Source organism: Pieris napi, chromosome 1 (genome assembly GCF_905475465.1).
Source record: "Pieris napi chromosome 1, ilPieNapi1.2, whole genome shotgun sequence".
NCBI classification, from domain to species: Eukaryota; Metazoa; Arthropoda; class Insecta; order Lepidoptera; family Pieridae; genus Pieris; species Pieris napi.
In genome coordinates, this window is record NC_062234.1 from 10,997,805 (window position 1) to 11,021,317 (window position 23,513).

General features: G+C 36.4%; 2 protein-coding genes across 4 annotated transcripts in view; one reads left to right on the forward strand and one right to left on the reverse strand.

The window, feature by feature from the left end:
• Positions 1 to 206: 206 nt before the first annotated feature.
• On the forward strand, positions 207 to 8,744 carry LOC125052204 (SHC-transforming protein 1). The gene is made up of 9 exons (XM_047652873.1): positions 207 to 608; positions 689 to 759; positions 836 to 1,070; positions 1,184 to 1,347; positions 1,944 to 2,120; positions 5,032 to 5,132; positions 6,484 to 6,641; positions 6,974 to 7,096; positions 8,076 to 8,744. The coding sequence occupies exons 1-9, from the start codon at positions 513 to 515 to the stop codon at positions 8,199 to 8,201; spliced, it is 1,251 nt and encodes a 416-aa protein (XP_047508829.1). The 5' UTR covers positions 207 to 512; the 3' UTR covers positions 8,202 to 8,744.
• Positions 8,745 to 11,330: 2,586 nt separating this feature from the next.
• The window catches only part of LOC125049773 (lysine-specific demethylase 6A), a 29,493-nt gene continuing 17,310 nt past the window's right edge, over positions 11,331 to 23,513 (reverse strand). For 2 of the 3 annotated variants that reach the window (XM_047649262.1, XM_047649428.1), the window contains 7 exons: positions 21,856 to 22,081; positions 20,749 to 21,006; positions 18,830 to 19,049; positions 18,629 to 18,688; positions 18,419 to 18,527; positions 14,420 to 14,555; positions 11,331 to 14,248 (listed from right to left, as the gene is read on the reverse strand). In XM_047649262.1, the coding sequence (XP_047505218.1) occupies positions 12,718 to 14,248; positions 14,420 to 14,555; positions 18,419 to 18,527; positions 18,629 to 18,688; positions 18,830 to 19,049; positions 20,749 to 21,006; positions 21,856 to 22,081 (2,540 nt within the window). In that variant the 3' untranslated portion in view covers positions 11,331 to 12,717. The remainder of the gene's footprint in view (positions 14,249 to 14,419; positions 14,556 to 18,418; positions 18,528 to 18,628; positions 18,689 to 18,829; positions 19,050 to 20,748; positions 21,007 to 21,855; positions 22,082 to 23,513) is intronic. The other variant, XM_047649342.1, reaches the window with a different exon arrangement.

Below are 23,513 nucleotides of genomic sequence, written 5' to 3' on the forward strand. Positions count from 1 at the left end.
TTAAGTTTTTCATAAAGTTTTTCGTATCAAGGGATAACTCATAACTGTGAAACTATAATGATGTTACAGTGTTGTCACTATAACAAAAAACCAAATTGGCACAGATATTGTATCTGTTGTAAGTTGCCACTTGGTTGTCAGCTTCAGACATAAGTTGTCATTGTCATGAATGTCATTATACATTTGTATTTTGATTTTCGTTTATTGTCAAAAAAGTTTACATTTGTGATCACTGGTGAAATGGTGAAATGAAAATAAAAATTTATAGTGAAATTTTTCTTATCGATTAAACTAGTTACTACTTACTAGTATTTTTGATAGTTGTGATCTCAAGTGATAAAATTTTCCTAGTTTTAGTTTATAACGGTAATAAATTTGATCTGAAGAGTTACTTGTTAGAAGAATATCATGACGGTCTGAATTGATTTGAATCACAATGAAAGTTCAATTGATTGAAATTTAGTGAAGTTTATGGATAAGTTACTTATTTGTGCTTGTGGCTCCGCGTAGAGATGGCTGATAGCGGACCCTTTGTAGCAAAGCCGGCTAGGGGTTGGCTTCACCCTGATTCTGTTTTGGCCAGCGATGGTATAACATACGCAGTGCGGGTAAAATTGAAAATGATTACCATCTCTTATATCTTTTCCTACATTTCTGTTGCTATAATAACTACCTTATTTTTGTGCAGTACATAGGGTGTATGGAGGTGTTAACGTCTATGAAGAAATTAGACTTCGAAACTCGCTCTCAAGTAGCCAAGTGCGTATCACATAAATTTGCATTCACCAGTCTTATTTTTATAAAATGTTTACAAATTATTCTGTTTATGTTTCAGAGAATGTATTGCTAGAGTATGTGCAGCTGCAGGATTAAGGTCAGCTGATAAAAAACGTCGCATTAGTCAGGCAGCATCTTGTGCTCTTGCTGCAAAGCCTCGAATGGCTCATTCAGGTTCAAATGTTGCGTTAACCGTATCTTCAAGAGCAATCACATTGGCCGCCCTAGAGGGAGGTGAAACTATTGCCCGACATGATATGCCTCGAGTTTCATTTGCCTCTGGTGGTGATCAAGTTAGTATTAAAATTTCAATCAATTCCTATTCCTTATACAATAAATTAAAAATATTTTTTAAAAGATTTTCCGGACTTGCCAAATTAGAAAACTCAATACTTTAATTTTCCAGGACTCACTAGACTTTGTAGCATATGTGGCTAAATCTGTACCCCCCACTGAGTGGCGTGCTTGTTATGTACTGGAGTGTGGAGGTCGGCTGGCTCAGGATGTCATAGCTACTATAGGACAAGCATTTGAGTTGCGCTTTAAGGAATTTCTTACAAAGCCTACTTCGTAAGTAATGTTTTATACTGAAATGACAACCTCTATGATTATAAAAATTGCTGTTACTGGTTAGTAATAATATAGAATAATTATTTATTTATTATTAAGCAGCCAAAAATATATCCATATTTTGGTTAGTATTTTGTTACTTAGCAGCCTGTTACAGTGGGACTTTACACTTTTACTTATAGTGTATGTTTTAAAATCTTGCTTACTTAATGACTCACACTGACCATTACCTTATATCCTTATATGATTCATATTTCAAAAAACTGGTTAAAACAGAAAGATAAATATTGTGATTGGAAAGAACTTAAAGAGAAATCCATCCTAGTTATAAATAACAAATATCTAACTTGTTCATTAGACTTACAAATATTTTTTTTTAATAATTTATAAATCTATATTATATGTTTATGTCTTATATCAAATGTTTAATTACTATTAATAATTTGATTTATTGCCAAAATAAATTTGTTTTATTTATTTATTTCATTTTGACATATTATGAAACATTCTTCATGATGCAATTTACCAGACATTAATACTTCACTGTCACTATATTTGTTGATTGTACATATAAATACATGTAGTACTATTATCAGGTTGAATATAAATGGTTCGTCTCACGCGACCTCAGCAGAGGTTCCTCTAGAAGATCGTGAGTACTACAATGACATGCCGGACAAAATCCCACCGGAGCCGGCGCCGCCTGCCGCGCCCATCTCTCACCATCGACATCCACCACCGCCGCCATTGGCTTCTCTACCACCTATATCTTCGTGAGTTCACATATCATTATAATACGACATAAAAGTTTATTAAGCAAATCATTTTTTTTTTTTTTTTTTTTTTTATTTTTTTAAAGACAATTCACACCAATTGACCTAGTCCCATGCTAAGCTGGTGAAGCTTGTGTTATGGGTACTAGGCAACGGATATACATACATATTATAGATAGATAGACATATAAATACATATTTAAACACCCAAGACCTAAGCACAACACCAAATGCTCATCACATCGATGTTCGTCTCAGCCGGGGATCGAACCCGGGACCCATGGATTTGCAGTCAGGGGTACTAACTACTAGACCAATCATTCTGATGTACAAACCCCTTGACTATGCTAAAAAGGTCACACTTCAATAAGAACACAACAGAAACTATTTTGATGTAATATTATTTGTTTTTTTTGTATATTTAATCTGGCAATTGTCACCATTTTTAGCATATTTGATAGCTTTCTAGGGGTTATATGTTTGATAATTTATGTTAAACTGATTTTGTGTCTTGTGTCAAAATTTGCACCAATCCTGTAGTTACATTATATAAGTAATAACCAGACCTGATTTGCGCGGACGACGACAATAGCTTGCAAAATACCAAAAGATGGCCTTTTTTAATATTTATTGATATTATCACGCATTTTTCCCTAAGTGGTAGGTAGAGACCATGGATCTCCATTGCTACGGTCCTAACCACCACTTTCATAACATTCACCATGCATGCCCGTCGGTCATGGGTACTATTAACTTGTCCCTTCTCTAGTACTTCCTGGATTTGGTCCAGGTATGTACGACCAGGCCTACCCAACCCTATTTCACCATCCACGGTTGCCTTGTATAGGGTTTTTCAACAAGAACTTTGTTTTTTAAACAAAATAAAACAAAGAATTTAGAGGAAAATGAATAAAAATTTTATTGTATTACAAAGAGAAAAGTTTGGCAATTATGAATGAAAAATGATATCTGGCAAATGTCCATCACGACCACGCTGACAGATGTTGATTCTTTCATCAAAATTTTTAATCACTTTTTGGCAAAATGGAGGGTCTATTTCGTTAATGACATCACGGATTTTGAGTTTTAAGGCTGCAATCGATTCGATTGGCTCCGTATAGACTCTGTCTTTAACATAGCCCCACAAAAAATAATCCAGTGGTGTTAAATCACACGATCTGGCTGGCCACTTAACAGCTGAATTTCGCGAAATTATGCGCTCGAGAAATTTGGTTTGCAATAAATTGATCGTTTCATTGGCTGTGTGACATGTGGCACCGTCCTGTTGAAACCACATTTCAGTGATATCCATGTCATCAATAATAGGCCAAAATTTAGTGGTTAACATCTCGCGATACCGTGATCCATTGACTGTTACCGCATTTCCAGCCTCATCTTCGAAAAAAAACGGCCCAATCACGCCTCCAGACCACATAGTGCACCACACAGTAACACGTTGAGTATGCAAAGCCTTCTCAATAATTGCTTTAGGATTTTCAGAAGCCCAAATGCGACAATTTTGCTTGTTGACGTACCCTGACAAATGAAAATGGGCTTCGTCTTAAAAAATGATTTTTTCAGAAAAACCAGCAGGTTGTTCCTGAATGAACTGAGCGAATCTGCGGCGATTTGAATGGTCGATCAGCTTTAATTCCTGCACCAGTTGAATCTTGTAAGGCTTCAAAGCCAAATCCTTTCGCAAAATTCGCCATGTTGTGCTTTTGGATAACCCCAATTGTTGAGAACGTCGTGAAATTGACAAAACTTTGATCTTCTTCAACACTGTGGCTCACAGCGGCGATGTTTTCTGTTGAACGACCCGGTCGAACACGTGTTGGTGTTGGCACATTTTGTACCGAGCCTGTCGACTCAAATTTCGCGACCAAATTCTTAACAGCGGTCTCAGAAGGACGATTATGCTGGCCGAAAATATCACGAATTTTACGAAATGTAACTTTAACAGAACCACCATTTTTATAGTGGATTTGAATTATTTTAATGCGATTTTCGAGCGAAATTGAATTCATTGTAATAATTGCCAAAGCACCTGCTACGAATACCGCCAAAAACTAAATGTCAAAACTATCACGTTCTCGGTGTTGCCACAATTGAAAAACGAACTTCTTGTTGAAATACCCTTTATATCCTGTTTGTTAACCGCATTGTTAGAAGCATGCAGGTAAAGTTTAAATAAACATAAAGTTTTATTAAACTACTAATGAACTCATTATGTTTGAATATTAATAATTATCTATACATAAGTTAAGAGGAAAATTATGTGAGTATTCATAATACATTAATATTCACTTAATTGATTTATTAACATCAGTTGTGTGGAAGCTGTTTGTGTGATTGATGGTAAGATTTTTTAGCACCATGATATTATACTTTATCAATCCATTTATTACTTTATTTGAAGGAAATAGACGTTTTAAATAATGTGTTTAAAAAATTACTGTTCCTTCAGTAAATTTAGTACTTTTTCGCATTTTCAGCGTACAAGGTTATAAGAATGACCCGAATTTATTATTTCTCTGTCGTTTTAGACTTGAAATATGAAAAATAATGATCCTTCGAGGCAATCATTATTTTAGATACATTATTTGATTTGAATTATTCTTTTTTGTTTAATAGATAAAAGACGTTTCTACATCATACCCATTTTTTGATAACCGAGGAAGTAATCCTTTTTGTGCATTCCCCGCAATTCAATATACGTAACTCAAATCACATCAGGCATCCCGTTATTAGAGAGCCGGGTGAGCAATATCCTCTAAAAAAATCACCTCGTGTGTATCCCGCCTAATGATCAGTGTCGCCTTCGCATTCTACCGGGGCAGTAGCTAGAGCTAAAAATGTAGAATAGTACATTATTCTATTCTCGTGAATAATTATATGCTTTTGATTCCAGTTGTGAGGAAAGTGTCCGTCAGTACGTGAACCAGACGCCCCCACCCCGCACTCCCCCCACCGCATTGCTACCCAACCATCATACAGACATATTTGATATGCGTAAGTATAAGTACATATAAACGTACTATATTATGTGTTTAGACAATGGGACATGCATGCACGCGTGGATTTCGTTTATTTTGAAAAGTAAATTATTTTTTAAAAGTAAAAATTAAAGTAAAAGTAAATTTACATAAAACCATAATTAGTTAAACACCTAAAGCTTCCTAAGGCATTACTTTTAAACGATAAAAATCTGTTCAGAAGTTTTTGATAATATCACGCTCATACAGACAGAATTATATTGATGCTTCGAGTTTTAAAAAAAAACCTGTCAGGCAAAAGATTTGCAACTTAACATACATATAAGGTATAGGTGTATACATCATTACAGGCTGACACAGATTGCGCTTAGTCACTTTAAGTCTTTTCATGGACCACGGACCGAATCTCGCAGCGGAATGAATCTTGAATGAGTCACTGACTCGCTTTTAAATCAAACTAGTGATTTTTTCGACGTAATTGTTTGTGAATCAGTCACAGAAGTTGTGTACGAGCCAAGGCACATTTTTCTCACTCAGGTTTTATTAGTTTTATAAGCGTGGCGATTTCCTAAATAGTCGGAGCTAGGCCCCGAGAGTATAGCCAGACGTAGGCACTCTCTTCAACTGTTGCATTCATTCGTTTCATAGCAATTAACATTTCATTATTTCGCTTATACTCTATTGTTGTACGCGGGTAGTAAATATAGAGTAAAACTAAATATCCTCTATTATTTAAAGCGCCTCGATGACCCAGGAACCGTACATTTTGGTCCTTCGATGCGTATTTAATGTTTCTGGTAGTTTGTTAAAAAATTATGTCAACTTCAAAACCATATTTTTATATTCTTAATCGCAATAACACTAACACTTTGATAGTATGAAACACAAGTGTTATTATAAAATATGGATTTTATTAATAAAAAAAATTGTTATAAATATTGATTTTATATTAACACGTCAGTCACGTGACACTTAGTATCGAATCTTGTATCTTGTGTGAAAATGATTTCGCCTGTCTAATCCTTATACAATCTTAGAGTTTAATGTCGTCGGAGACTGTGTTTGATTGAATTATGTTATATATGTGTGTTGGTAAAATTCATTAATGCTAACACGTAAAAAACGCATGGTCCGTCATGCCATACCATACCATAGACCATGGACTGGTACGCGCCATCTTGCCTAGAGTTCTAGAGAGAGATCTTTCGGCGGGTTCTTTAAATTATAAATGTTTCATTTGAAAATTTTAAAGCTAATACTTAACAGGATTACAAAATACAAAGTTGAATAAGTTATTTAGTCACTAATAAATAATCTGAAATGTTTTTTCAAGTCTTGTCAAATAGCCTATTATTGTAATTTTTCAGAGCCCTTCACAGCAGCCCCTTTGACGTCATCGTCGACATCTCCCGGTACTTCGCCGGCGGGGGCAGAGGCCGAGCCTCTAGGGCCGAGCGCACAGGCTGCTCTACTCGCTAGGGAACCGTGGTTCCATGGTGCTATCTCAAGGAGTGCTGCCGAAAAGGTACCAACTATGTTAAATATTATGTCTAAAAAATTGTATATATTTTATAATTTGTATAAATATACATATTCATTCATAAATCACTGTATTTGTACCCTTTAAACTCATCTGTCTCTTTTCACCATAGCATTAACAAGACTTCGCAGAAAGAGACGAAAGATTAAGTATTTTAGTTTGAGCGCATGTCGAATGTTTTTTTTATATGAATACATACTTATATATATCAAGTATATTAGGGTATATAAAATCATGTCATGGACCGTGTGTGTCCCTCTTTAGTCTATGCCAATGCCTGTCTCTTAAAACACTTAAATCTGATTATATGTTTGCAGTTGGTGGTAGAAGATGGCGAATTCCTAGTGCGAGAGTCGAGCGCGTGCCCCGGTCAGTTTGTCTTAACGGGATCTCGACGCGGACATCACAAACATTTGCTGCTTGTCGACCCTAATGGAGTGGTAAGCGAATTTCCGAACCAATACCACTTAAGTTCAAGAAAATAGCAAGATTTTTTACATTGTGAGTGTTGTGCCTTCATGATTAATAAAAATACATCAATGTTTTAATATCAATCAGTATTGTACCAACCAACACTCATATTAAATAGTCGTGTCTTGAAGAGCCTTGATTCATTACAATACTCAGTACCTTATAAGGACATACGAATACCAAATAAGGTACAGTGTCTACGGGCAGCGGTGTCTTTTAACATTGGGTGAGCCTACTCGTTGGCCACCTTTTGAAAACATTTTGACCTAGCAAGGAGACACGAAATTTCTATAGTCCAGACTCTAGTCTATGGAATATGGCATTCATTTACTTATATTGATTTATTAGGTTAATACCGATATAATATGTATGATATGATATGGCATCAAAATGTATTTCACAATTTTAATAATTTCACTTACGAACTTTCTGGCAATCCTCCTGCCCATTTGCCCTCTGTTATATAAAACTAAACTAAACAAACTGTTATACACACGCGGTTTTGTCCCTTATTTTATTGTTGTAATAATAAATTATTGTGTCAGTTTCTGTATTCACAAAACATTTTTTTTTTTTCATATTTAAAACTATAATAACAGTGTTACATAACATGAAAGATAGGGATGACTTCAAACCCCCACGACGGTTCTCTTTAACAGACAAACGTAAATTAGTGATCGTCTCATATAAGTAATGCTTTTGTGTTTCGCTTTTCTTATCACCAATAGACAAATCTTTCTTTTCTGTATATTTTTTTATTAATTGTCACAGTACCTAACTGGTTCTCGTTGTGCCTAGGGAAGGCTTTAAACCAGCTATTTGGTGATAGATAATAGCGCATCTACTCCGTGTTTATTCGTTTGTTTGTTAAATATACTATGTAATAGTTCCTAAGATGAGAGCAAACAAATCAGCTTTATATTAAAATGATATTTGAATTTATTACAGGTTCGAACGAAGGACCGAGTTTTCGAGAGCGTGCCTCACCTCATCAAATACCACTGTACCAACGAGCTGCCGATTGTGTCTGCTGACTCTGCACTTTTGCTTCGGAAACCTGTTATGAGATCCTGATTGCCGGACACGCATTACGGACACACGTATTGAAACGGACAATTGTTAAGTGTTAAAACTGGACTGTTAACTGCAAGATTTTAACCTATATATGTTAGAAGTAAAGAAAATGTTTTGAAGAAAAGTTGAGGGTAGTTGAGAATATGTTGACTTTGAGAGGGTAGTTTAAAATCGAATATCTAAAGAGTTGTAAAATGTCTTAGCTTAAATAATTAAATTTTCCATCACATTTGAAAATCACGATTCATCGACAATTTTAAGTCAAATACAAGTTTTGACAGCTCCCGATACTGCTTTAATCTCGATTGATGTTTGAATACTGGCCTAGTGCCAAGTAATACTTGATATTTAAATTAGGACCCAAAGTCCTATTAACTACATGTACTATAAAAGTACAATTTTTGTTTCCATGGTTACAAATTTCAAAGGAATATATGCACCCGGTTACCATGGCGACAATTACTATTAGTCCAATTAAAAAGCTGTAACAGTTTACCAACTAGTTTGTGTAATCTTAAAAAACGATTCATAGATTTTTTTCAATACTAAGCCTAAACGATTCGTAATTACTAACAATCGTATTGTTAGTAATTACGAATCGTTTAGGCTACATTTAAATAAAACTGTGGAGGAAGGAGAATGTTGTTCTTCTGGCCTTAAGTCCTTAAGGGAGGACCGACCAGTGTGACTGACTGGTAGGGATGTGACATTCTGCATAAAAAAATCGATTTTTTATTAATCGATTATTTTTTTAGCATGAATAATCGAATTTTTCCTAATTTTTGAATTAATTTCAAAATAAACACCCTAAATATTTAATTTTTCATGGTTTTTTAAATTAAAAATAAACAATAGAAATTATAAACACAAATTAACGTTTAAGAATAATCAAAATCGAAATTAACTTCATCTCGTTTTGATAAATGCTGAGTGTATTCCTTTTCAGTAGCACATTGCAGTATTTTTGTTGTCTTTTTAATTGTATGTAGTCTTGTGCTGCTGAATAAAATAATCGATTATTAATCGATTATTTTAAATATAAAAATCGCATAAACAAATCGATTATTTTTTCACATCCCTAGTGACTGGTCAGAAGGCCTCAGTGGCTACGGTCCAGACGTTGTGTATAGCTTTAGAGGTCGGAATAACTTCGTAATCGCGTTTCAGGGTATGATGTCATCAGCGCAGTGATTGTTGTCGTATATTGTCTGATGGATTTACACACGAATTATTATCGCGTTTAAATGTGTATTTCCTAACAATATATTTAAATATTTGTATAATATAAAATGCATTTATTCTTGTATCTCGTGATATATTAACAATTTTTTCTTTATCTTTTGCAAAGGGCCTATAATTAGTTTTAAGCTTATAGACATGTTTTTATATGCACTATATAATATTCTTATCGAATTTTGTCTTCCAATTTGCAATGCATTCATTACTACATATATTATTAATTTAAGTTTTCATTCAGTGATTAAAATTTAACTTGCTATATCATTATTTACAAGTTACTCCTTACTAAAATACTAAATTATCTAATTTGTAAAAAAATATTTAATACACAAATTGGTAATTCATATGTTTATCTGTGATCTTTATATCATTATATGATCACAATTTAACGAAGTTTACATCACCAAGGAGTTTCTATTGTATTGTTAATGTATTGTGATCTGTGACAACTTTGCGCGTTTGTATGGATCATCCATGGTCCTTTTAATAAAAGTTTCAATCTCAATTTATAAGATATTGTATGAAAGTTAATAAAACATAAGTATTTAACAACAATGCAAGAATGGCATAAAGTACTATTTCAAAATTCTTAGGTTAATAAAATGTGCAATCGCAATGCCAAACAAGAGAATTTCCATGAAAATCATATTTTTCTAAAACTATATTTTGATAAGATCTGCTTTTTATTTAGATTCATTCCATGCTCTCTTAGATTAAGAATGTATTTTATCATTAAATGCACAATATTTACCATTTAATCAATTTAGTTAGTTGTAACTATAGGTGCTATGACAGCTTACTTAAACGATATTATGTAAAAGTATAAATATATGAATTTATTGTAATTATTGACTATTTGAATTCAGCTCCCTCTTTGTGTTTAAGAGATGATAAATTATGAAGTTACTAGAATACGCCTAATAAGTGAAAATAAAAAAGAATATATTTTAAGAAATCCAAAGATATAATTGTTTTATATTATTCGCTTCCATCAGTAAACATTGAACTCTGTTACCTAAATATTATAAGCACGCATAGTGAATTGAAAAGTTCTTTAGACACGTATTCTAAATTGACGAAACTGAAACCCACTGTCAAAGACGTTGACACATTTGACAGTGACGTGATATATGAATTGGAATACGGGTCTAATGTTAATGGTTACTCCATGTTAGACACTGTTAGTTTTGGATTATAAATATTATCAATTGAATTTACAATAAAGACAACTGTATAGATATATCGCTTTTATTTTTATCTATCACTAGCTACCCCCGCGTACTTCGTTTCTCCTTAATGTGATTTTACTTACCTCTTTAGTACATACCAACATGGATCATTTTGATCCAGAATGGTCGGTTTTCCGGAATAAAAACTTTTAAGGTGTTCTGTGAATTTTTCTCTATACAATCCTCAGAGTTCAATAATTAACAAATAAAAAATAGGGGTTCATCGTAGAGGGGTGAAAATTAAGTATGATGTTGTTTCATTTTTTTATTTTATAAATAGCTTCACGCAGAGCGTATTGCCACAAAGATGATGTATCATAAAAAAATAAAAACAAAAATCTTTGTCTAAGTCAGTACCCCAATCTCAGACTTACTGAATATGCATAAACAATTCATAAGAATCGATCGAGCCGTTTAGGAGGAGTATGGGAACGAACATTGTGACAAATAATTATTATTATTAAGCCTAAAGAACCTTTGAAATCGATTTAATAGTTTATTCACTATAAATAATAAACATTACGCTTTTATGCGTCTAATTTAGAAAATTTTAATCAGTTTCACTCAAAATTTGTTCATATTTTTGGGGTATTTAAAAATTATTGTCCAAATTTTATTATTACATAAATGAGTTAATAGAAAATAAAATATTTTTTCCATATTACACGTTTAATAAAAATTTAATATTACAGTATAAACAGTAAGGTCATACATGGCAGTGATGTTACAATAATCTATAAATAACGGTATTCGCTGTACAGACCATTCCTTGCACTTTGGTGCCACACGATTTATTATAAAACATTAAATAACTAAAAAGACATTACAGCTACATCCAGTTACTAATGTTTTATAATAAGCATCAGACCTTTTCGCTACTCGACACGTGAAGTACAACCGTCACATCTCACTAACATAGATAAAACTTCGAAAGAAATAACGAACGAATCCGTGTCGAGTGCGAAACGAATTTGGTATAAGATGCGAGAATTCATTTGCAATCAGCTCTACGGCGAAATATATTTCTCGGATCAGATAAACGCTTAGCATTTACTTCATCTGTATTAAAAGATCTTATACCAAAACTCGTCCATTTCCTAATTTGCCTAACACCGAGCCAAATACAATTAAGACTAATCCTTTACATTCCAATCCAAATTTTACTATAAACCGATCTACACGACGGTAGCAAGGGCTGGTGAACACACAGCATTTTAAATGCGTAACACTTGAATAAAATTTAGCATGCAACCGCCCCACGCCTCGAGATACCGTATGCGTATCTGCCGAGAGTCGGTCCGACCTCGCTCAGAGGCGCGGACCGACTTTCCGTCCCTTCACTTCGTGTCCGCACTGGAGACGGTCAAATCCGAACTAATAGAATTGCTAAGTGCGACATTCCCGAATTTCGCGAGTATAAACATTCTTTGGGACTCGACAGCACATTTCACCAGACCCTCCTAAAACGCAGAGCCTCCGTGCGTCGCTCTCGCTAGTATTCTCTACGCGGCCTACTCTACTCGAGTGAAATAAAATGTTTAAAATAAATAATATGCTTCTATACATAAAATACACTTACGTGGTGAACACCTGAGCACATGAGACCAATGCGGGCGGAGCTCCGAGCGCGGAAGCGACCCTTTCCCCTCTTTCGAAGCCGTGATACTTATACGATACCGTTGAATTGACTTTTTTATAAATATCTCGCCCAATCACAAAAGTCATCGAGGAGCGTGTAAAGTGTAAATCTATCTAGTCTAGGTACAAAATTACTTCGTCACCAAAATATCGATTTCGAACAATTTCTATAACCTCGCGTCGCGTATTAAAAATAGATCGCGCTACTCGTACTTAGCTTATCTTAAATTGGTCGATTTCCGTTTACGTATCGACGGGGGATTCAACTAGCGTGTTTCTAATCGGAAACCGAAAACCGTCGGCCTTAGAAAAATCCAAAACTAAAAATAGGGATCCGTAGTGACATCGTACACTCTCACACAGAATAAATACAGGTACGTCGACGTTCAGCCAGCCGAAGGGCGGGACGCTCAGTCGGGCGTCGCCGGCAAGGCGGGCAGGGCGGGTGGCGCCGCGTGCGAGTTGGGCGGCGGAGGACGATGCAGCGTGAAAGCGTCGTACACCTGCAGCAGCTCCTCCATGTGATGCTCCTCGAGGCACAGGAAACCCTGCAGCGCGGGACTAGCCCGGCGCGCGCAGGGCAGGCAGTGCACCACGTGCCTCTTTTCGTGCTCGCGCACGAGCAGCGCGTGCCAGACCTCGCGTTCGCAGGCGCCGCAGTAGTGCGACGCTTCGCCCCTCGCCCGCCCGTGAAAACGCACGGGCACGGCGCGCGCTCGGACGGCGCCCAGAGTGCCGGCCGCCGCCCGGAGCGTCTGCATGAGGCAGGTGCGCATCGCGCGGTGGAGGCGCGGGTCGGACACGCGGATGTTGCGCGCCAGGTTCCACGTCAGGTGCACCATGGGGACGATCGACTTGAAGCTCTGCACCTTGTTCCACTCGTAGCGCTCGAGCGCCAGCGCGTACTGACGCGCCGTCAGAGGGCCGACGTTCCAGGCGATGTTGTTGCACCAGCCGGTGGCCTGCACCCAGTGCACGCAGCCCGCGTTCACCCACACGAGGTCGCCGGGCCTCTGCGTGAAGCGGTACACGGGGACGCCGTGCGCGCGCAGCTCCTCGGGGTCCGGCCACCACGAGCCGTGCAGGTACGACAGCCCGTGGCGGTCGCACAGCTCCTTGACGCCGCCCCAGTACGCGTCGGGCACGCCGAACCACTCGCAGTCGCCGGGCCCGATGTTGATGTTGATGGAGCAGAAGTTGTTGTTCTCCTGGTGGCCGGGCGTGCGCGAGCCGGGCACCTTCATGTACAGCTGCACCGTGTTCATGCCGAGGATCACGTGACCGACGTGCGACAGCATGTTGGCGGCCGAGGTGACGCGCGCGAAAGCCGGCAGCTTCTGCAGCTCGGCCAGCTGGGGCCGCCACTTGCGCTCGTCGGAGAGGTCGACGTTGGTCCCGAACCGGAGCATGCGCGCCCCGCGGCGCCTCTTCACGGGTCCCGACTCGCGGCCGTCGGAGTCCGAAAGGGCGCCGGCGGCGAGGGCCCCGCCACCCCGTTCGCGCTCCTCCCGCAGCGAGTCTTGGAAGGAGCCGGCCTGGTACTGCGCATATTTCCTCACGGTGGTGTGTGAACGGTGCGAGGCGCAAGCCCACACGCGCCGCCTTCCGCTGGGATCCCAGTTTTCGTCGGCGGACTGCATCAGCTGAGTTCGGACCTCCACTGCGTGGTCGGGCCACGCCTCGACCAGCGTCTTGGTCGAGAAGAGGCCGAGGTCGAGCTTCAAGGCGGCCGTGAGACCGCGCACCACGGCTATCGGGTGCTTCAAGCAGAAGTCTTGCAGCTGCGGCGAGAAGGCGTCTCTCTTCGACTCCACGTAGACGAAAGGAGCGGGCGGCGCCAGTTGCTCGGGGCTGAGACGCGGAGGGGGCACGGGGGGAGGCTCCGGGGGGGCGCAGCCGTCGCCCAGCACGGACCATGAAGACGCAGGTCCCGCATTATCCCTGAAACATTGAAAGTTATATTTAGATAGATACTCCACACATACAGAAGAACACCTACCCGTTTTAGAAATCCTTTGTAAACTTTGACACAGGAAAAAGGTTGTACACTTGAATATCTATCTAATAAATACTTTTCAATTACTTATACGTCTAGTACGAAAAAACACTCACTTGCAAGCGTCAAGTATCTGCTTGGAAGTCATATTCATGTTAAAACTGAGTGGCTTAAGGGGGTCAGTCTTTAGCGGCTCCAACTTCACGACGGCCTGCCGTCCACCCAGAACTGCCTCGCCGGTTACGCCTTCTGCTGAAACAAACGCATTGTTACTCAAACGACTCCATTACAAAAAGCTGACTTTTTATAGTTTCCTGCCATAAATCCCCAGCCAGGCTTTCGAAATCGAAGATAGAAACGTACGAAAAAGTCATATCTCGAGTCATGTTCTATTAATACGTGTCGACTAAGCGTAAGTATACGAACTAATTAACTTTTGACTTAGGATTTTTTCATAATACTAAAATATTATGTACAAATTCTAAATCACAATCTACCTATCAACTCGCTACCACATTGCAATAACCAGTGTTAAACTATGACACATGTGTATTATTCATACCCCAATAGAACTTTAAATCGAACAATAAGTAGAACAATTAATCTTGCCGTTGCAATTAAATCGGCGGAAACCAAACAAAGGTTTTAATCTCAACACCGCATCGCTACGAGTTGTTTCTGTGCATACAAGTGTGCCACGACAGGCCGAATCACCTGCACAATGAAACTGCATTTAATAACAATACTTATTAAATACTCCTTAGTGACATTATGATGTTACACAAATATACAATAGAAAATAGTGTTATAGTAAATCCTAACATATTATATATAAGTCTTTCTAACTGTATACACAATAATAACCAAACGGTTTCCAGCAATTCCTTAAAAAGGCTTACGCATTTTAATTTATTTAACTGAAATATAATGATTATTGCTAAGTGATTACAAAAAATCTTATCAAAATACACGAAATTCACGCGGGCGGAAGCTCTTTTAAAATAAATTTTACACAATAGTTAACTTGGCAAAAGAAATCACAAGTTTTGCTGTAAGTACGCACGTTTTACTAAAATGTTGCTCACATTGACGAAAGCGAATTACGCAAAATATTTAAAAATAACAATATCCCGATGCCTATAAATAAATGGAAAATATATTTCGCAAATGCAAAACATTCTTTAATGCTATATTTGACATTGAACTTGTCACAATAAAAAAATGTTAACGTGGCATATAGGTATATTAAAAAGAAAACACTTGTGTGTCTATGAAATGAATATAATAGTAGATATTTACTAAATATAAAAACTACTACATTAAATATTTAATAAACTAATATTTAAATAAAAAAATTTAAAAAGCTTAGACGTAATAGTGACGCATCGGTAAGAGTGACAAAATCTATTGCCTATTAAATGACCCCGACCCTAATTTATACTATTAAAATACAGGAATGCGTCTCATTCCACGAAAATGTTAAAATAGCTTCAACAAGGAAGCAGTTCAATTAATATATGCACAGATGTATCGATACATAGATAAGCCTCTGAAAATGGTTCGTACCTCGTATGGGCACGTAATGAGGTCACGCTGACAAATAACACATATCGCATGGAATGTGGCAGTAACGGTGTGGAATTGTTAACACTTGTAACCTTAACATACCTTTTTACGACTTGATACGTTTTAATAACAGTAGTTTTCGTTACATAAAATTATACGCAAGAGGTTTTGGGACTTAAGAAGTATGCTAAAAATGCAGCAACAAAGATTTTCTTAAGTACTTTTTTTGTTTGTTTTTACAACAAACTTCCAAGCGAAATTAGAGAATTATCACTAAATAAACTCAAAGTCCTCGTGAAACGAAAATTAATCAATAAAGATTTTCATAAACTTGAGGAATACTTAAATGATCCTAATCCTTGGGATTGATTTGCTCCAGTTTAAACAATTTGTATGACAATACTTGGCGATTAAAAAGTTTCTTGCCAGTTCTTCCTCCCGCTCTACGCCCTTGACTTGCGAACTGGTAGTAAATGTAAATTTACAATTAATTTAACTTCTTTCTGACAATCAATTAATTTAACTTCTTTCTGACAATTCATAAGTGTACTTGTTTACCTACATGAATAAAGATTTTTTGAGTATTATATGATAGCGGGGCAAACGAGCCTACAGACAAAAAAGATATACCCATGTTAGGGTGCGTTGACGGTCTTTTAGTAATTCCAAATTAGAGTCTTTTGTATGTAAGCACTTGTAACTTTAATAACCACATTCACAGTCGATATATTTTTACGCTTCGATAAGTTGTAATAACAATACTTTTCTTTACATAAAATCATACGAAAGAGGTGTTGAAACTTAGTTTTACTCTTCCTGGAGTGGTTTGTGAGTTTGAAGAAAAGACAATTAAATTGTATTAAATAGTTTACTATGCTAAAGTATGGAACAATTACGATATTGTGTAAGTCTACGTTTTAGAATTATTAATTTACAAGCATTGATTCTCATTGCTTTATTATTAAAATAATTCAAACAAATTAAACAACACTTTCGACACCACAAATTCATGTTGTACCTAGTAAATGCGGTCAAGTCTAACCATTTCATACAAATGCTTATCGCAAACGTATATTTAACGACAAAACTTTGTCGATTTTATATTTAAAGATTTTATGGACTAAATTAGTTATAGAATAATCGCGATATTGTATTTCAGAGTATTTTTTCCGTTGCTCTTTTGTATGTTATATTTTACTATAGAACAATTTGTGTATGTAGTCAACAAGTTGAACAGCAAATTATACGTTTATGAGTAGTGACACCGTATCGTACCAGGACCGTGTTGGACAAAGATCTGATTGACACGCGTATTGTTTCCGATAAATGCTTTGGGAAGACACATTCCAGTATAGTTGTATTATGCTCGTGTCACCTTAAAGGCTCAATTATTCACTAATTACTGGTCGCCATTCTCGCCTTTAATATGTAGGAAATTCTTATTATCTCTGCCTAAATAAATTTAAGAAATTTGTTAAAGAAAAGCTGTGTAAAAAGGCTTACTATAAAGTTAACGATTATATAGTTGAGAAAAGGGCCTGGGACTAGTGCTATACAGGCTACTTCTAATTAATTTGCGATATTTGTTTTAAAATAAGTGTTGTTTGACATAGTCATTTTGTATGATGATTTGCTATTTTAAAAGAGTACCAAGAGTTTATTACACCGTCTTTTTCTCTCAGCCTACACTCTCTGTCTTCTTTATCGTAAGTAGGGATACCTGTATCTTATATTCCATAATAAACATATTTTTTTTATTTACACAATATTAGGCATATTACTTAGATTCATTAAACTTCGTGAAGGAAGCTAATAATTAGCTCAGGGTTCGTTGAAGCAATGGCGCGTGAATGAACGTGTTTCATTTTGACCGCGATCAAAAGTGGAATGTGGCTAATGATGGTTCCAATCGAAATGTTAAGACGATACGAGAAAGCTAACGAAAAGTGAGTCAAATATATGCATGTCTATAACTGCCCTATAATTAATTTTAAAAATACCTTCGATTAAAAGAAAAAATGATTAGATTTAGTTTTTCATTTAATGCTTTCAAATGTTATTATAGGAAATTTATTCAGTAAAATAAATGAATAAAACATAGAAATATTTGCTAAACTTTTCTAGTAATTTTATTAATTGAATGAAAACCCAGAAAAGGAATTTCAAATCAACAAACAAACAATCAACGAACAAATCTTATTACTAAAATCACTCGTCTCTTTCTCTCAAATTGCGTTGACCCTTCGATAAAATGAGACAAAAATAAATAAAATCAGTGGCGCTGCAACCTGTTTAGGTCTTGGCCTCAGATTTCTGAATCTGTTTCATGATCATTTTTTTAAAATCTAATAAGCAAGTAGGTGATCAGCCTCCAGTGCCTGACACACGCCGTCGACTTTTTGGGTCTAAGACATGTCGGTTTCCTCACGATCTTTTCCTTCACCGTTCGAGCTAATGTTAAATGCGCACATAGAATGAAAGTCCATTGGTGCACAGCCAGTAATCGAACCTACGACCTCAGGTATGAGAGCTGACTTAAAATGACTTACTGATAGTCTCCTTCTTGACATCTGGCTGTGCGTCCGCAAACTTCTTCAACAAATCTTCGGCCAGCGACTCCGCGTTGTCGCTGCTACCGCTCGTTTCACTTTTCGCAACCTGAAACGTAGTGATTGTTATCAAATTGTCAAAAACTCACATCTTAAGCCTAAAACCTGCCGCCATTTTGGATTAGGGGAAAGGGAAGGGATGTTACAAACCGTCCGCGTCCTCGCCGCTTGCGATAACCGGTACTGAGATAATAACTGTTGCATCATGGCCTGAAACAAAACATTAAAGTTTCATTAAAATACTGACCGCAAAAAAACCTAATCGAGAGCTACTTACAGCTATTTTAGATGAGTGATAAGAGATTTCAATGTTTAAGAAGTTTTATTTCACCGTAAACACAATCAAAGTACTTGTTGGTGCGGAGACAGATTATGCGAGTTCCTCTGCAGGTGTTGTAGCGTTTGCAGCTGGTGCGGCGTGAGTGGCGGCGCCTCTTCAACTGCGCTACTGCTTCCGCTGCTGCTACGCTTTCCAGGGTAGGGGGGTGGAGCGGATTTGGGCGCGCGAGATGACATTTCAGCCGATATTGGAAGATTCCACGCTTCCTCTATAGATGGCAGGGGACGGCGTCTGGAATATCACATTAATTAACTAATATAAATATATAAAGTTGTTAAAAATCGATTTATAAACTCATCATCTGGCTGTTCATAAATACCATTTCAAATAAGACCTATTCAATTGCACGTGCCTTTGTACCAAATACAAATAATTTAAATTAACTCTTGACGTAAGTCCAAGGTTATATTTAGTAGATTTTTTATATTATACGCTTATCAACGGACAATTTGCATACCACTAATTAACAAAAGCGGTTCGCTTTTTGTTTTAGAGAACTCGCTTGGGCGACAATTAACATTCGTTAACTTCACATATGAAGATAAATAAAGCCTCGATAAAGATTTATAATTATAATTCACGGCTTCGATATCCACACATTGTGTTTGGTAGATGTTTCTTACTTAATTTGGTATACTGGTCATTTTAGTAGGTACCTCTGCCTAAAATATGTATGTAAGGAAAACATATTTTCCTATACAAACTCTTTTTATAATTTATTTTTCTTCTTTGCCGTCTGATCGACGATGTTTAATTTGTCACTTGACATAATAGATTTAATTTTTTCATTACATTATTTTATTTTATAAAAAACCTAGAATATAGGCTTTATATGTTGTTTCTTTTATATTCACAGGTGAGTGAATAATTTGTAAATATATTTTTTTTTTTATTAAATGTAAATTAATAGATATTTCTTTTGTAAATAAATCTTTTATATTCACAGAGAAACGCAGTTGCGCCTTATTTATTCCCAGTACTCGTATAAGCGATTGATACCATTATATGTGTACGAGCCAAGCCAACATTTTATATATAATTTGTTTGGGTCTAGGACTGCTGGTTGTTAACATATAAAATGAATCAAAAAAGTTTATATTTCACGATAAAATATTTTCTAGATTACCCCGGGTCCTAAGACTAAGATTGATTTATGGACCTCACATCTTAATACCCTATTCGATATGCAAACAAAAATTAGTATGATTAAGGGTATTTTTGGTTTCTAAACAAATTTAAATATTATAAATGCATCAACAAAACTTTTCTTTAGTACTTGCAACCTCTCGAAGTGATAGATTTAGCAGTTGTTTCAAGGATAACGTCGGAAGCAAACAAGGCACAGGCTAAAAAAACCCAATAAAACAAATGACGATTGTTATCAATTATTAACTACTAATGACATCAAATCAAAGTCAAATTTTAAGCTGAAAAAATGACATAGCTTATTGTTTACGTAGGAAGCCTCATATGAAATGGGTCAGTTATAGTTTCAGGCTTAGCGAAATATGTTACGTGGTAATTATGCGGCCATTGCTACCCCTGCGCTGATTAGCTGATGTTTGTTTAGCAAAGAATTCTTACATGCGCATAGTTATAACATTACTCAATAACCCAGTCGGAGATTCGTGACTAAAATAAAAATATATTGAGGTATTTCAGTGCTTATAAACAGTAAAAAAATGTATTTAAGAACTGGCAGTAAATGTAAATTTAGAAGCATATTTTTTTCTTACTGACATTTATTAAGTTACCTACACGAATAAATTATATTTTTACTATAATAATAAATAACTGGCATAAAAATAATATAACTGGCAGTAAATGTAAATTTAGAAGCATATTTTTTTCTTACTGACATTCATTAAGTTACCTACACGATTAAATTATATTTTTACTATAAAAATAAACAATTAAAAAAGGTACTGACTTGCCAGTGACAGAAGGCATAGGCGCGTGCGCGAGGTGAGCCCTTAATGCGGCAAGACGATGTCTTAGTGCAGCACTGGAGGCTGTTGCGGCCGTCCCACCATTAGTATAGCAGGCGAAGGCATCACGTGGCATTTGACAGCTTTCGTACAAACTCCCAAGGTTCGTCCAAGCAGCTGAGTGCCCTTTATCCAGTTGTACGGCGCAAATATAAGCTTGAAGCGCGTCCATAGGCTGGTTCTGTTGCTGGTATAGCACCCTATGGATGTCAGAGTTATTTAAATTATTAAATAAATACTTTTGTATGGCCACGAATGATGAATATTCATATTTATTCCCGGAGTTTTACAATCCCAAAAGTTTCGTGTAAACTCACAAACTTAGATATAATATTACTGCCTATGTATAAACTTTCCTCACTCATTATGTATGGGAATTGCCCATATTGAATAATAAATTCCGCAATAAGAAATTACCCAGAGTCAAAGTGAAGGAAAATTATTTCTTATAATTTAAAGTTACAAAGACGAACGGATACAAGCAATGTGATTGAAATTTTTATTACAATACATCATTCAAAAAACGTTCAGCAACACGGTCATAAATTCTAAGCAAATATATTCATTAGCACATCTATAAGCAACACACGATACGCGATTTATTCCAAAAGCATCAATAACTGTTGATATCCTTCGTAAACGTCCGTTTTCCTATCTTGACACATCCGCTCTTAATTGTATTAAAACATAAAAATTAACTCGTGGGAAATAGAACTCATTATTATTCACATATGTTAGAAACGTACCTTTCCTGTGTTAGAAAGCATCGCCAATTTTAGCACGTGTTTGAGCAGCATATTTATATCTAAGCACGAAGACGAAAAAGAAGGTAGTCCTACACTCTTATTCGCTGTACATTCTTAAGGATAAATCTCTTAACTATCAAGCCAAAGGCACAATGTCCAAGAAAGAACTGTTTGGGAGACGCAAGACCACCTAGTAGCAATAGTGAAACCGATGTTTCTGTATCCAACCCATACCCCGACACACATATCAAGTTAGAACACATATAAATAATGACAATTAAATAAAATATAGAATGTACTAACCCAATGGAGCACCACGTGTCCGCGTTGCCTTCAGACTTTTCAACAGAGTTGCGGTAGGCGATGAATGCATCGTGAACTTTCCCTTGGGCAGCAAAACATCGCCCAAGAAGGTAAAGTCCAGCACCAGAATCGGGTTCCGCTACAACAGCTCGCTGAAGGCACCACACTGCCGCACGGCCTCTTGCTGCAGCCTCTTCCAATGACGCGCACCGGTGATACAACCACCCTGCATGAAGGTTAAATAATGAATTCTTTCTTCGAGGCGCAAGTTCCTTGACTAACAAGCTCTAAGACGAAAGAATTGATAATTATTTGAATATATATCTTCATCAGTTACACGGACATCACAAATTCAATAATCATAATTTTAAAAGACTTTCTTAGTATGTCGATACAGTATAATACTATACAGCCTACCCAAAACAACCCTTTTTTTCGAAAAAAAAAAACATACATTTTTATTCGACATGTCATCTTTTGTGATTGACATTGTTATTTATAATCCAAGTGTAAATGACAAAATAGCATTTAACTTCTTTGTCAAATGCTATTTTAAAGTAAATTGCATATTCTGCAATGATCCAACAATTACAAGTAGAACTTGTACACAATCCATTGTTCTCAACTTGTACACGTTAAGGGCCAGTTTTTTGATCCGTAGTAAAAAATGGTTTTACCATTTGTTACATTAACTATTGTTAAATGAATAACCATTGGTAAAATCGTAAATGCGTTTTTCAATGCCTTTTTTAACTATAGTTAAACTTAACAATTTGTCAATTTGTTGCCAGTGCAATGAGCAATGACATCCCAAAAAATGTGGTTCTTTTTTGTGGGGAACATTTATTTTGAATGACAACACTAGACATATTGAGTGAATGAAATCCATTTTTGCCATCTTCATTCGTTATTTGCGCTTTGAAGAGTTTGAAGTGTCAAATTAATCTAAATAACACGATATAAATAAAGTTGTTTTTCTGTGTTTTAATACGGTTTACACTTTTAACGATACTTAAATATATAAATAACGATGTCCGCAAACAGCCAACGGTCAAATAAGTAAGTACAAACATATTTTCGTGTTATTTATTCCGGTTTATCTTGTGTTTCGTAATAGAAAGTAATACATTTATGCTTTGTTAAAGGGACCATACTGCTAACTTCGCCAAAAAAGAAACTGCCAAACTGGTGATGCTTCTCAAGGATTACACAGTCGTAACCTGCAAACAACTGATCACTGCAGCAATCTACAAAAAGATGCAGCTTGGAAATCTCTGTGACGTTTTCAACTCAGATGGGTCTAGACACCGAAGTGTTAAATTTAATATACATCTAATGAAGGTGTAGGCACATTTTTATATTTATTCTTGTATAGCTGTGTCCTACAACAAAAGGAAAAAATCTTTTAACCCTTTGGAAACAAGGAAGCGGATTATGATCCACACGGATAAAAAAATTGAGTTTTTGAAACAAAGACAAATAAGAGAGGATGATTTGTTCAATTATGCTAAGGAAGAGCATCAAAAACATTTGCTGCACCAATGAGAGGCCCACCAAAAATCCATACTGCATAAAGAGGAGGTGCACCAAAAAGTGATGCAGCAGATGGAAGAAAGGCACAATAAATATATGTAGCAGCAAAAAGAGTTGCATCAAAT